The 14,007-nt window shown below is 45.4% G+C and overlaps 1 protein-coding gene across 1 annotated transcript in view; it reads right to left on the reverse strand.

The window, feature by feature from the left end:
* Positions 1-14,007, reverse strand: part of LOC135903351 (synaptogenesis protein syg-2-like) — a 108,319-nt gene that overhangs the window by 26,640 nt on the left and 67,672 nt on the right. The window contains exon 5 of the mRNA XM_065433701.2: positions 863-1,174. Within this exon, the coding sequence (XP_065289773.1) occupies positions 863-1,174 (312 nt within the window). The remainder of the gene's footprint in view (positions 1-862; positions 1,175-14,007) is intronic.

The following is a 14,007-nucleotide window of genomic DNA, read 5'->3' on the forward strand; positions in this document are numbered from 1 at the left end:
TTGTCAGGCAAGAAATTTAAAATATAGGAAAGGACACATCGAAATGATGACACCTTAACGCACTTCGAATAGTAAGGCACACATCGACGTACATCAAATCAATGGTGATGACTTCCTCGATCAATGTGGGACTCTTAGCTGCCAACACTTCACGTGTGTCTCCACACCTAATTTCTTTGGGCGAGTCCATCCGGCATGTCAGCATATTTTTTTATCAATATAAGTGACAGAATAAATACTGCTCTTATTTACTCTTGAGGTGTCGTATCGCTTCATTTTGTCTCTGTTAAAATATAAAACTGGTTATCCAGAAATAACGAAATAACACAAGCAAAATCTGCTAGCGGATTGTACATTTAAAATAAATTCTGGAGATTTAGGTGCCGAAACCACGACATGGCAAATGAGGCAAGCTCTAGGTGGGAGGGGCCTCTGTAATAATTTGGTCCATGTTGGGTTCTTTAATACCATGCGCCCAATGCACAGTACAGAGGCCTTTGTCCATTTCGCCCAAATCAACATATGGTCGCCGTGGCTGGAATTTCATCCTGCGCCCTCGGGCTTAGCAGCACAGTGCAAAAATTATTACACCCCCACAGCGGGTGTTACTTGCATACCAACGCTTAAGCCACCATTCATATACTTTATGGACCCACCTCGTCCCTTCTCTGTCTGCATTTAGAGAATTTTGTCACCATTGGTGCTCGTGCTTCTCAAATGTACTGGCTACCAACTACGGGTAACTAAAACAAATAGAGCAAAATTTCTGTTGCAAGCTTTACATTAGGTTTAAACCACAAATGATGAGGTTTCTATGCCTTGCGACTGCTACTAGCTGCAACGACTCTGGGTGCGGTCTTACAGTGGACGTCCAGTATCCAGGAGTCCTCCAGCGGTGCGGATGCGCTGCCCTGCGCTCCACCTATCGCCGAGTTGGAGGCGAGACAGCGCAGCCGCGCAGCGTGGTCGCGGTCTCCCGGCACAAAGTTCAGCACTCCCAGCGTGGTGTTAGGCGAGATGACGTGCGTCTCGGTGTCGTTCAGCTGGTACGGTCCCAGAAACCAGCGCACCAGGGCCTCTGGCCGCGATCCGTTCACCTGACAGATGACCTGTGCCGACAGCTCCGCTGACAGCGGTCCACGGGGTCCTTTGATCTCAACCGAGACTGGCTTCACTGCATCACGAAGTCAAAATGCGAAAATTTATTAGTTTCACTGCATCAAAACCTTAGAACAAAACGCTACGAAAAGTAACTTGGGTGTGTCCGAGGCCATGACACTTTCAATCTTACTCGAAAGGGAATACATAGCCAGCCCTGGTTTGCGTATTTACGACGAGAAAAAGTAAATCTGAGTTAGCACAATGCACGGGAGATTTCTTTGTTACCACATATGTTATTAGTAACGGTGGCCGTTCCTAGAAAATTTTAAGAGTGAAGTAACAACTTTTAGGGGCAGATGATGAAGACATAATAAACTCCTCATTTGCGAGCAGCCTCTCTTTATAAATCTTCGTAATGTTCCTGCTGCTGAATATGCTTGAACAGTTGAACAGTAGTGTCCCGCGACCTTGACCAGATTATACGTGCCTGATAAAACAAAATCGCAACATCCGGATTAATTTTGAGTACCTTGCATTTTTTCACATGCACCCAACCAACAGTATATGGCCTTTTCTGCATCACACCCCATCTAATCGTAGCCGCCGTTGCGGGGATTTAATCCTGCGCCCTCGGGCTTAGTGGCACAACGTCATAGACACTACGCCAGGACGGCGGATAAAATCGCAACATTTCAATTTTACTATTGATGATAATCGGTATTAAGTGAATTATGACAAGTCAGGTGTAGTGGCTATTGTGTGCTAATTTCAGCAAGAATTATACAGTCAGCCTGAAAATAAGCAGAAATAACAACAAGGTACTCGCCCAGAAGGGTGGGTTGCTTTCTATGTTGCCCCAATCATTTTTGCTCGTTGCGTATCTTGGATATCAAAATTGTCGCACGCCACTAGTCTCCACAGTAAACGCGGTAGGTACCGCGAGAAACATGGCACTTATTCTGTCGTTCTAAAGAAAGAAAGTATCGATAGTATCGTATCGATTATGGAGCATGTTTTATTGGATTGTGAAGATATCTTCCCAGCGATCGATTTGGGCACCTCTGACCTCCTTGAAGCCCTTGGGATCAGTGAGAGCAGGGGGAAAGTAAAAATAGAAGATTGGCGCACAAAAAATGGGCACACAACAAACAACGAAGGTGCACAAAAACAAAGTTCTTAATAGGGGTCCAGAAATTTTCGTAAAGGAGCTTGGTGGCGCAACCCACTGCCCCGTTCCAAAGTGGACGCTCATAGCATCCATCCATCCATAGAAGCGTGAAAGAGGATTCTCGCTGCACACGCACAGAACATTTTATTCATGAGGAAAAAAATGGTGGAAGACAACGGTGCAGGGTGGGTCCCTATTCCAAGCCTCCAGTGGCCATCGCGACCCGCCCAGCTTGATCCAGGAGGCCTTTCTGGCCCTCGAGGTCAGCAAGAGCGAGGATGGCCTCCTAGGGCTCCCTTAGTAATGTGAGTATCAAAGGTGAATTAATGGCATGATGTCTTTTGGCGCGCACCCATGTTACGTGAGGCAATAAAGGCCACGACCCGCTGCAGTGAACGCCTAATAGAGCACTATTTTCGACGCTGGCAATACCTAGTGTCACTATATTGATTCAATGCCGACCGCGCGGTCTCATTTTCATGGGCGCGAATTGCGAAAACACTCGTTTACTCAGATTTAGGTGCACGTTAAAGAACTGCTGGTGTTCCAAATTATTTCGATGTTTCGCACTACGGCTTGCCTCATAATCAAATCAGCACCTTATAACAAATCTTTAGCCATTTTGCTGTTGCGTCTTTGCGTGTTCCTTTTGTATACCATGCCCAGCACGCTGTTGATACGCCAGCTCCAAGCGCTCTCTTCAGGCTATGGACGTTTGAAATGTTTACGCTATCACAGCCCAGCTCGCGACCTCCACAGCCCAGCATCTCTATTTTGTCGCATAGGAAAGCAAGCACAACACGCGTCATACGCACAAACTCTGAAACGCTGCAGCGGCAGCGCCAGTCGGGATGGATGAACGGATGGATGGATGGATGTTATGAGCGTCCCCTTTGGAACGAGGTGGTGAGTCACGCCACCAAGCTCTTGCTATTATACTGCCAAAAGTCATACCTAGGTTAAAGAAGAAAAAAAAGGAAAGAAAACGCTATGTACTCCCACAACCAAATTTTATGATCCCGTATTGCGAACGTAGTTTTTGTAATTCTCCCTTTTTTGTCGCTTCCATACTTTTTGTGATTCGCGTACGCGAGCACCATCTGGTGCTATTGGCGGAAACCCACCGGCGCGCGTGAGTAAGACCACAGCAGCCGCCATGCGCGGAAAATCCGTAGAAGAGGCAATGAAAGCTTCACTTTAAAAACAGCCTTCCCGCTGGTGCCGCTGCTTTTGCGCCGTACGACGCGCGTGATGTCGGTAAAAGCGCACGCAGGCGCCAGCACATAAGACTCGAGCTAAGGCGCGCCTGTCCACTGCGAGGAGCATTTCTATTTTTGAGCCATAAAAAGACAGTCCAGGCTGCCAGCCATTGTCTTATGCGCCTGTAGAGAGAGTGCTTACTCTGTGCGCAACACGAAAGCATTCCATCCCACCTTCGTCTCCAGGAAATGGCGCCTGCCTGTAGATCTCAAAAAGCGTTGTCATATCGTCAAGCAGCGCCATCTCTGTCGTCGAGCCCGCTGTTGTGCCCACAGTGAGAGAGGATCCGAGCAGTTATGCCCAGAAGCGCGGACGCCCGCCTCAAGAAAATGCCTCGCAACGACCGCTTTTACGACACGCCATTCAAGCATTAGGTTCGCCGCTACGTGGCGATGGCGGCAGCGGCGGCGAGATATCTTTGGTGCGCGGATGAAAGAAACGCGTCAGCTCTTTCTGAGGACGCGTAAAAGCGCGGCACTTCTTTCCCGCCAACTTTTTTGGCGTCCCCTCCACTCCCGGCACTCTGGACTCAAAGTGCCACTCGTCTGTTTTTTGTGTCCGCTATTCCGTCACATCGGGTATCCTTCCTCTCTTCTCGCCTCCTTGTCCCTTCTGTATGGTTCCAAAGTTGACCCCTATCTCGCATTGGGCGAGGAATTGTGTGCAAAAGCTAGCAAAGAATCCGCACCGCCTCGTCAATGTGTGCGCGTTGTATCAACGTGTTTGGGCGAGTGCTCTCACTGGTTGGAGGAATATTTTGACTTGTAAGTTTTCGTGGAGTTAACTTATTTATCATGTAATCCATCTCTTGCTCATCTACCCGCTTGTTCTGAAGAATGCACAGAGGCATACAGCGATGTGTGCATTGGTCTATGGTATCGCACGATTACATGCAAACAGATATAGAGGGATGAAGAAAAGGAGCCAGGCACGAAGAAGGCATCAAAAAGTGCGTAAGGAATTTCGCAGCGTTCGTGCGTCGAACATGGGACACTTCGATATTAGGTCATGCCACGAGATGGCGAAGGTCCGCGAACCAGGTCGGGGGCGAATGCAATAAATAAATAAATAAATAAATAAATAAATAAATAAATAAAATGCTTGCTATCGTGTCCAGGAACAGTTACAATGCCTTCATATCGATGCACTTAAAGAGTAAGCGCAAGATAATATGTACAAAGATGACAAATGCAACACAGTATGACAGGCAACACAGTATTGTGAGAAAAGGAAACAGAAAACAAATAGGCAAACAGAAACGGATGAAGTAGACGTAAAAGGAAGCTAATTATACAGCATGATCATATGCACATATAAAAAACACAGGCCAGAATACAATACAGCCAGAATACTTATTACATGCCTTCTTTTTTCTTTTTTTTGCAAGGGAAATTGCTGATTATCAATAACCTTTGAAGAATATGTAATGTCATGGACCACATTATAGAGGAACAGAAGTTCTGATATATGACGATTTATTTTAGAGGTGTAAGTTGGGGTATATTTAGAGGGCTGTTCTATGGTCGCTAGAACGGCAATGACTTGAAAATAGGTATAAATTTACTCTGGACGCGTTCGATGTGTCCGGAATTAGATTTGCACGTTCCGCCCCAAACTGTAGAGGAATAATAATAATAATAATAATAATAATAATAATAATAATAATAATAATAATAATAATAATAATAATAATAATAATAATAATAATAATAATAATAATAATATAAAAATGACGACAGAAATGAGATCAGCCCCACGGAGAGCGTTCGCATACAAATGGTGCTCCCCGAGAAGCCAACGTAGAAGGGTTGGCATTCGAGACAAAGGAGTTGCTGAGTTGTCCGACAAAATTTGCGAACAGCAACGGAATGTCGGCCCCACTTTCAACTCCCACATTTCTTCATGAAGCCATGAAAGTCGTCGGATCTGTTTTGAATGCAACGCAAGCCGTGTTTACACTCTGGCGGGTAGCCGAATTCTCTTCCCACACGTATACGACATTCCCCTTCTTGAACAAGGTTATAGCAAAACGTCCGCTGAGACGATTCTCGGAGTCTCCTTGCTTTCCAGTTTCTTGCCACCTAAAAGCGCCGACTATACGTCTGGAGGCAGTACACAATCTAATTGTCACCCGCCGGATATTCGAATTGCACTTCATCCTAAGCTCCCCTTTCGATGCAGCCAGTTCCTGCGATCCCTTTCCCTCCTCATCCTCTTCTTCTTGCGATCCTTTAGGAAAAACGTCTGCGATCGATTTTCAAAGCGATCTCTCGAGCGACCAGAGACATCCTTCTACTTTTCTTTCCTTTTCTTTTTCTTTTTTTTTTCTTGTATTTTCAGTGCTCTTGCTTCGCTGAGATCACCCGGCGAACAAAGGCCCCCGTTACCGATGACGCTAGAGAGCGGAGAGCCAGGGAGATTGCGCTAGCTATTTGTTGAATTCTAGGTCATAGCCTCCACTTCGAAGATACAGAAAAATAAAAAACGGACAATGTATGAACGGTCCACACACTTCTCTTTTATTCCCTCACATTACAAAAGAAAGAATACTGCTGCGCATTTTCTGCGGCGCTTTCGTAAAGGACACCTTTTTTTCTGCTGTTTTTAAACACTTCTAGAAGCGCACCTCCGACTACGCCACGCTGCAAGTCTCCAAATCTGAAGCTTCTGGCCGAACAAAAATTATCTGCAAATATTACACCAATTTTTTTTACAATATTCAGCATGAATGTTTCCATAAGCGAGATATCGTGCACTTCAAAGACCGACTTAGCGTAACCAAACGGGAGAATCGAATTACCGCTCCTGAACGTAAATTTCATTATTCGTTATGTTCACAAGTGCTATTAAGCTCGATTCCGCCAAGTTGTAGAGCATCACTGGCCTCGCCAGCCTCCTTCATCTTGAGTATACTCCGTACGTCACAAGCAACATCACAACACGGAACTACATATCACGAAGTTATCCATGGGATGCAGGTCGGCCCGGAAATCTTACCTCGGAGCTTTCTGTGGCAGGTGGATTTGTAATAATTGGAATCGTTCCTTTTATAAATCAACTTGCAGCTTTTGCATTTCCCCTTAGCGGTATCGCAGATTTCTTTAGTTTCCACCGCGTTGAGATGTAGTTAGTTTTCGTCTCGTGTTTAGCCAACTCTAAACCCGCGAGTCAGGTCAGAGGGTGAAGCCGCAGTTTTGGAAAAGCAATATGAACGTGGCTTTTCAGAAACTCGTATGATCGAATTTGTAGAAACTCGTCACGATCGTTCGAATGACGAGTTTCCCTTTCGGTAGTCCATCTACAGCTTGGTGATTACTGAAGAACGTGATTGCTTAGTACTTACTATTTCTTGTGAGATGTGAAATAGCAATGAGTGGTAATTTTGGCTCTCATCATGTATTCCACAGTTTTATAAGTGATTGTTGCGGGATACACATGCGAAATAACTATTATTAAATTTCACTTGCTCCCTTATGAGTTCGAAAACCAATAGCGTTGTTTTGGAATATATATATATATATATATATATATATATATATATATATATATGTTCTCTCTCTCTCTGTATGCACCTAACGTAGTAGTCTCAGTTTTCCTAAGTTAACATAACTAGATTACGTCCTTATACTCTGCGGCCGCTCTATTTTTGCTGCTAATATCGCACTTACCGTATTGCCTTATTCCAGTGTTTGCTCATAAGGAACACTGGAATGCTCGTAGGTGACCTCACATAACACTTTGACTTGTCTCTACAGCATGCTACAATGCTGGACCATGCTGTCTCTAAATACTTATGATCATATACGCGCTGTATGCTGTGAATATCGTTATGTGCCGTTTTTTATCTTCGGTTAATATTATTTGTTTTCATCACATATATACATTTAACGGGAAAGGGAAAGCGAGGAGCAGGCTGGCAGCTGCCACCGGAAGGGGAACCACGCCTGCCTACTTTTCAGAAAGGAGGTGACAGCAGCACAGAAATAGAAGACAGGAAGAAGGGAAGGAAACAGGAAAGAAAAAGCAACAGGACAAATCTAAACAAATAAAGTAAAGTACACAGTACAGATAACACACAGTAGTGCCGGTCACGGAAGGTCACGCAACCACAGAATGGTAAATACAAGAAATAATATCGACGCCAGAAACGTGAACCTAAGTTGGTTAACTCTAGAAAAGTAAGGGAGAACGATGAGCCTCATCACGTTTAGACACGCAACCTCTGGGTATACAAATATTCCTCACGTGTCGTGCACCGCAGGCCAAGGAGATGATAGTTTCTCACTATTGACATGCGCTGCGCACTGAAAGCGGGACACTCAAATATAAGGTGCTGAAGTGTCTCGCAGCAGCCGCAAGAAGAACGCGATGGACTGGCCACACTTCCGTGTATGTATAAACGTTCGCGCACGTTCACGCAGCCAACCCTCAGCTTGAGTAGTTGTGCTGGCGACGAGGCAAGCCTCGACCGCGAACACGGGGCGGGAACGTTCCGTTTGCGACGCGCCGGTCTGAATGCTGCTTGAGTAGGTGGCGACGAATCAGCAGACGAGCATCATCAAGCTTCCAGAAAATTTTAGGGCAGTCACAGTTGTTGTGAGTGCAACTTGAAGCTAGTTGATTAGCCTCTTCATTTCCGGCGATTCGTACGTGTGAAGGTATCCATTGAGCAACGAGAGGTACACCACGTGATGAAATTTTGCTTGCAGAGTCAGTAATGCTGCGTTGTCAATCACTGGAAAACACATCATCCAATTATGACGCATAACTAGTGCCAATTACACAACAGCTACGTACAAAACTGGCCCTTGGACGCTATATTAAAGATACGGCGTTTCGGAAGGCAAGAAACAGAAAAGCAAAAGTTTCTAATGTTGCGCCGTGTAAAATACGAATATTTCCGTCATACAGTTCAGTGTATTCTATCCAACAAACATTGAAAAAAGAGTGAATGAGGAGCAAAACACGCACAGACACAAACGCACGTGCATACACAGACAGCACGTACACACACACACATGCACGCACGCAGGCACCCGTTACGTGACCGTCATATGCGTATCTGAGGCCCGTCTCAAGTGCACGTAACAACAGTCCCGCATTCATACAGACGATCTAACAAATATCACCGAAATCACCTGTAGTTCCACACAGCCACAAAAGCTGTTACCCAGTAGACGTTACCCCAACGATGATTTCTAACTAAAATCTGGGACGCCCTGGTTCTAAGGACCGACCACTCGGACGGCTTTCAGTGGCATGATCTCATCTGGCGTTGCACCACATCCTCAGGGGAGAGCAGGCGAAATGAGTTGCAAAACCATCTATCGCCGCCTCTGAAGAGGCCAATTCCTGGTTAGCCTTTCTCTCTCTCTCTCTCTCCGCCGTCCTCAGCCAACAGCTGGAAGAGGGTAAACGCCCGAGACTTCACTCGAGTTGACGCACTGCGCGTGTTACATCCAACCCTTTCCCCTGAGTGGCTCTCTCCCCTTTCAGGCATCTTTCCCTCCTTCAATAATTCCTACCCCTCACCTGCACCCAACATGGAAAGCGACGTTCGCAAGCCGGCTACCTGTATCAGTTCCGTACCCTTGCGACAACCTTAGGTGGGAGAAAAGTGGCGAGGGATTCATTAGAGGCAGGGGTACACCGATCGCCATTAGAGCGCCATGGGCTCCGTGGCCGGATTGAAAGCTGAGCCTTAATGGAGCCCTGCCCCTTCGGCCGCAAATCTGGCCTGGAGCCAGAAGTGCGACGGCGGTAGGCTTGCGTGAAAAGGTCGGCCGCAGATGAGGCGATGTCCTCAAATCGGTGCTCCCCAAAGCCAGATTGATCGTCCCACTCACACAAAACAAGGAAACGAAAAAATTGCATGTAGGGTAGGGGTGCTAGGAACGATTGGTTTGTAGCCGCATCGGGCAGATACGAGGAGCGTGACATAGAGCGCTCGCTTCTGGGCTGTGGCTAGGTTCCAAAGCATTTGGCTAAGTGGTGTCGGGATACGAAATTTCACGGTGAAAAAACAGTCAGCATGTAAACTGACATTAATGAAATATGTAAGCTAATTTTGAAACTTGGTTGAAGAACAGCTGCGCTATATTAGTTACTTTTGAAGGAAATCAATCACAACAAAGAAAAAGAGATACAGCAGCCGGTTTAATTGCACTAGAGGTCTATAGAATGCAAGATTCATCGAGACGTTGTACAACAGTTATGCGCGTGGCTTAAAATTTGTCCTCGAACAATTCTAACACACTAAGTGGAGTAACGGTTACCTTACTATTTGAGGTGAAAAAAGCAATTGAAATATACAATGGCACTGTAATAAAATGAAAAGAATTACCCTATTTAAAAGAACATAAGGGCAAAGTGTACTCTTGCCCAAAGCCGCTTAACCATACACAGTAAAAATGTTCACATCCTTAAGTGTGTTTGCTTGTCACATGGGTAACACAATAATTTATAGAGGAGGACAACGAAGCCCTAATTAGGCGGGCGATGACAAAATATCTAATCATACGCCCGCCATGGTTGTTTAGCGCTATGCTCTTGTGCAGTTAAACATGAGGTCGCGGGATGGAATCCCGGCCACGGCGGCCACATTTCGATGGGGGCGAAATGCGAAAACACCTGTGGGGAGTACTTAGATTTAGGTGCGCGCTAAAGAACTCCAGCTGGTCCAATTTTCCGGAGTCCCCCACTACTGTTTGCCTCGTAACCAGATAGTGATTTTGGCACGTAAGACACCATAATTAACTTTTTAAATGTAATCATTCTGACAGCCTTTGGCGCACAGAAATATCCGACAGGAGAATTTCGCAAGGATAGATATGAAACTTTATTTTATGCACCTTTTATGTGGCCTGGCACAGCTGCCATCATTTTTCCTTCCAAGAAAAGGTCGACAAACAAGATTTAGTTGTTGGTTCCCGCCAACAATTTGATCTTACCACATAAACGTATTTTAGTAAGGCCTTAACGGTAGGGGTGTTACCCGTCTAACAAACACCCGTGAGGGTGTAAACATTCTTACAATGTATGTCACTTAAATTTACAGGAGCCTGATTCCACGTTCATGAAATGAAACCCTGGTTTTTCTCCACCTGAGACAGTGAGAAATAAAAGGAAGCCAGGGATGTTAACCAGTGAAGAGTCCGGTTGGCTGTCCGGTTGGGAGAAGGGAGAGAGAAAGAAGGGAGAGAGAAAGACAGCAGTAAAGCAAAGGGGAGAGAGCTTTGACTATTGATACCCTAAACAAAGTGCACGTATTGGAGTTATGCGCTCATCAGTTATGGTGTGTTCCCGACGCCTTCCACGACTTCCTCATGGACAAAGGTTTCATGGACTGCTGGTGAGTATTGTATATTTCCTCAGTAATTCATTTTTCCTTGTTCCTTTTTGTGTGTCGTCATGACATTACAGGTTGTGCAACTACAGGTTGTATCTCTTGCTTCAGTGTGAAACAGTGTCGCGTTTGTGCTGTCAATTTGGCTTTGTACGTTCGAGCACGTCCCCAGATATTGGCGTTGAAGTGGTGACTCTTTCTTATACATATCGCGCTGGGTGCACGTTTAGATAAGGATGCTGATACTGGATGTAAATAATCAGATTTTATTTGGCCTCTCGCAACTTGTCTCCGTGTGCGGGTGGGGGTTCTTGTTGTTGTTGGGCTCTGTCCTCGATTTAGTAATGCTCTATTAGCTGCAGGCGTTAACAGCCAAGCCCTTAAGTGTCCTACGCCTCTGTACTTCTTCATATGTATTTTATTAAAACCCAGAAGCAGCTGGAAATGATATTAGTGCGTTGTGGTAAGATTATTCTCTCATTTTCGAGAATACTTCTCCTTCCCTAACAGAGATCTGTTATTGGTTCTCCACCTTTACTTTGTCTAGTTCTGTAGCCATCGTCAACACCTGTGAACAGGCATATATTATATGAGCGCTCGATCACTCGATCATATTTTTTTAATAAGGTTCAGGAATCAATGAAACTTGGGCTCATTCGGGAGCGTCGTCGGCTGTTTTAACATTGTTATCGAGCAACATAGTTCCGCCTGTCACCGGCAAGTCGAATGTGCAACCGATGGAAGTCGAACGCTCGGCAGACCAAAAGAGAAACGGGAGGGAACAAAAAAGAAAAACAAATTACGCTAGGTCTCTCCAACGACAAACCAAGCATTCTAAAGGATATCTGATTGTCATTAATTTCCATGTCGGCTCTTTCGACGACGTCGCCGTGCACTGCTGGCAATGTCATTGGTCCCGATTCAGACTAATGCCGTGACACTAATAGCGACATTGACCGTACCATCCAGTCGAAGTGTAGCTTGAAGAAATAAGTATTTTTGCCGCTTACAGTTGCTCCGACGTCGTACAGTCTCTGACTGCCATTACTTGACTTTCGACGTTTCCAGTTGCCTCGCTCAGTAAGCCACGACCGTCCTTTTGATGAAAAATAATTGCGTAGCTACTGTATGGCATCGCATTGGTGACATAGCGATTTCCTCTACTACGTTCACTCCTTCGTCGACTAGGCTGCCCCATAGCGTATCCTTTAGCTGTCATTGATTTAGCAGAGAACAACTGCTTGGATTGTAAATCAGCACCGTCTTTCTTCTACAGTCGAAATTAAAATAAGAAAAATTGCTGTCAGAAAAAGAAATGGAAGAGACAACAAATAAAAAAAATTCGCTTGCTTCTTTACAGATAAATAAAGGAAAATCTCAGGAGAACTAAAGAATGAAGTTAATGTACCAAATCGCTTCCTACGCCGTCGCTATGCTTATATGACTTCGCTCGTCCGCTTCGTTCTGAATATGCACAACGTTAATCATGGAGTAGGCGGCCTTCGAGAAACTTTCTTCCCCAAATGGGAGATGCGTGCGGACGACTTCGGGAAAAGAACTCAATGATCAAAGCGAACGAAAGTTTTTCCCACTACGCGATGCTTCGTCATATGAATAACTGCAAGTGGTGCTGTTGGCTAGGCAACATAAATGTAGCTTGCACAAAATGGCTCCCTCCAACTAAGCCTTCGTTTTACCGAGCTTATAGTTGGGCCAGAAGAGAGGAGCTGGCAATCTTGCTGAGGTTTTACGACTCCCGCTTTGCGCATCATGCCACGAAGCCTAACTCTCCCTCGCCAAGAAATGACTTGCGTTTCTGGACGAAAAAGCACAAGTGTTCATAACCGCACTCGGAGCAATTATTTTATGGGCGCCTTCCCCGGCGCTATCTCACTCACCCGTCCTTTTTGGAGCTATATGTCTTTAGGTTGGACGAAAAATAAGCCACAGAGACGAGAGCTAGGCTTTTGGCGCATCCACCGCTCAGACTGCGCTTCAGTCCTTACGCGCCGAACGATCACGTAGATGATCCCGTATGTAGTGCACTTATAGCGCACATTTTAGTCCTAATAGTCGGAGAACAATCCAAATAGCCCAAGTCATATTTGCAGTGTCGAATTAGTTTGTTCCACTTGTGCCTAGGGAAGGGTTTTTATTCGAAATTAGTAGTCGATCCAGCGTTTCGGTTTTTGTTTGCTGTTGAACACAAAGCCCAATTTAGTGTTATCTTTAGAGTGAATGCCGTTCATGGCCGCCTGCATTTGTTTACCCCCCATGTAGCCATCTGTGCTAGTTAGATAAGTAATGTCCTTTTGGTCAATCGGGTTAGTTCGTACGACCATAACGGCCGTGCGCCTGGTGAAGCAGGTCGCTGTGCTAGTTTTTGCATATCTAAACAAAGAGTAACGCAGATAAGACATTAACAGAGGACAAAGATGTCTCGCTCGTCAGGCTTGTCCTAGCTTTTACTGCACTTTGCTTTCACGCACGATCTCTCGTGCACATGCCGATGAATCTATGTAAGTTGTAATTTTCTCCATCTCTGCTGCCGTCCTAGATATATCATCTCCCAAATAATGCAGGCGATAAAATTATTTATGACACGAGATGCTAAACACGACACGCTGTTCGTAGGCAATTTCTCAGGCAAAAAGTTCTTACGCCGAGATAACGGTGCAACCGAAGTGGCAGCGCACTTAACTTACGGCCTCGTATGAGAGCGAGGAGGAAGGAAAGCTCGAATTAAACAACAAGAAGCAAAACAAGTGTGGTTAACTGATAGCATTATCGCACATCATGCAATTATGTTTTCAGCTGACCGCACTTCTTTCATTTCTTACACAAAATTAGGCTATACACAAAATGATTGCATGTGCCTATTCGACAGTTTCCTCTTTGCGGGCGCCTGCTACAGCGCCGGGGAGGCCAACCGCATTCGCTTGTTCACCGTACCTCCGTCAAAAGAATTCCAGTGGAAGTGTTACGCGTCTTTTTCACATTTCTGGGAGAGACAGAACTGGTAGACATGAGGTTATATATTTGGCGCAGAAAAAGATGCTCAGACAGAGCAATTGCCTGTCAGATGTGTCAGGCTAACCCGGCCTGTATACATCATCACCACCACCATATTACA

This window comes from Dermacentor albipictus, chromosome 1 (assembly GCF_038994185.2).
Source record: "Dermacentor albipictus isolate Rhodes 1998 colony chromosome 1, USDA_Dalb.pri_finalv2, whole genome shotgun sequence".
NCBI lineage: Eukaryota > Metazoa > Arthropoda > Arachnida > Ixodida > Ixodidae > Dermacentor > Dermacentor albipictus.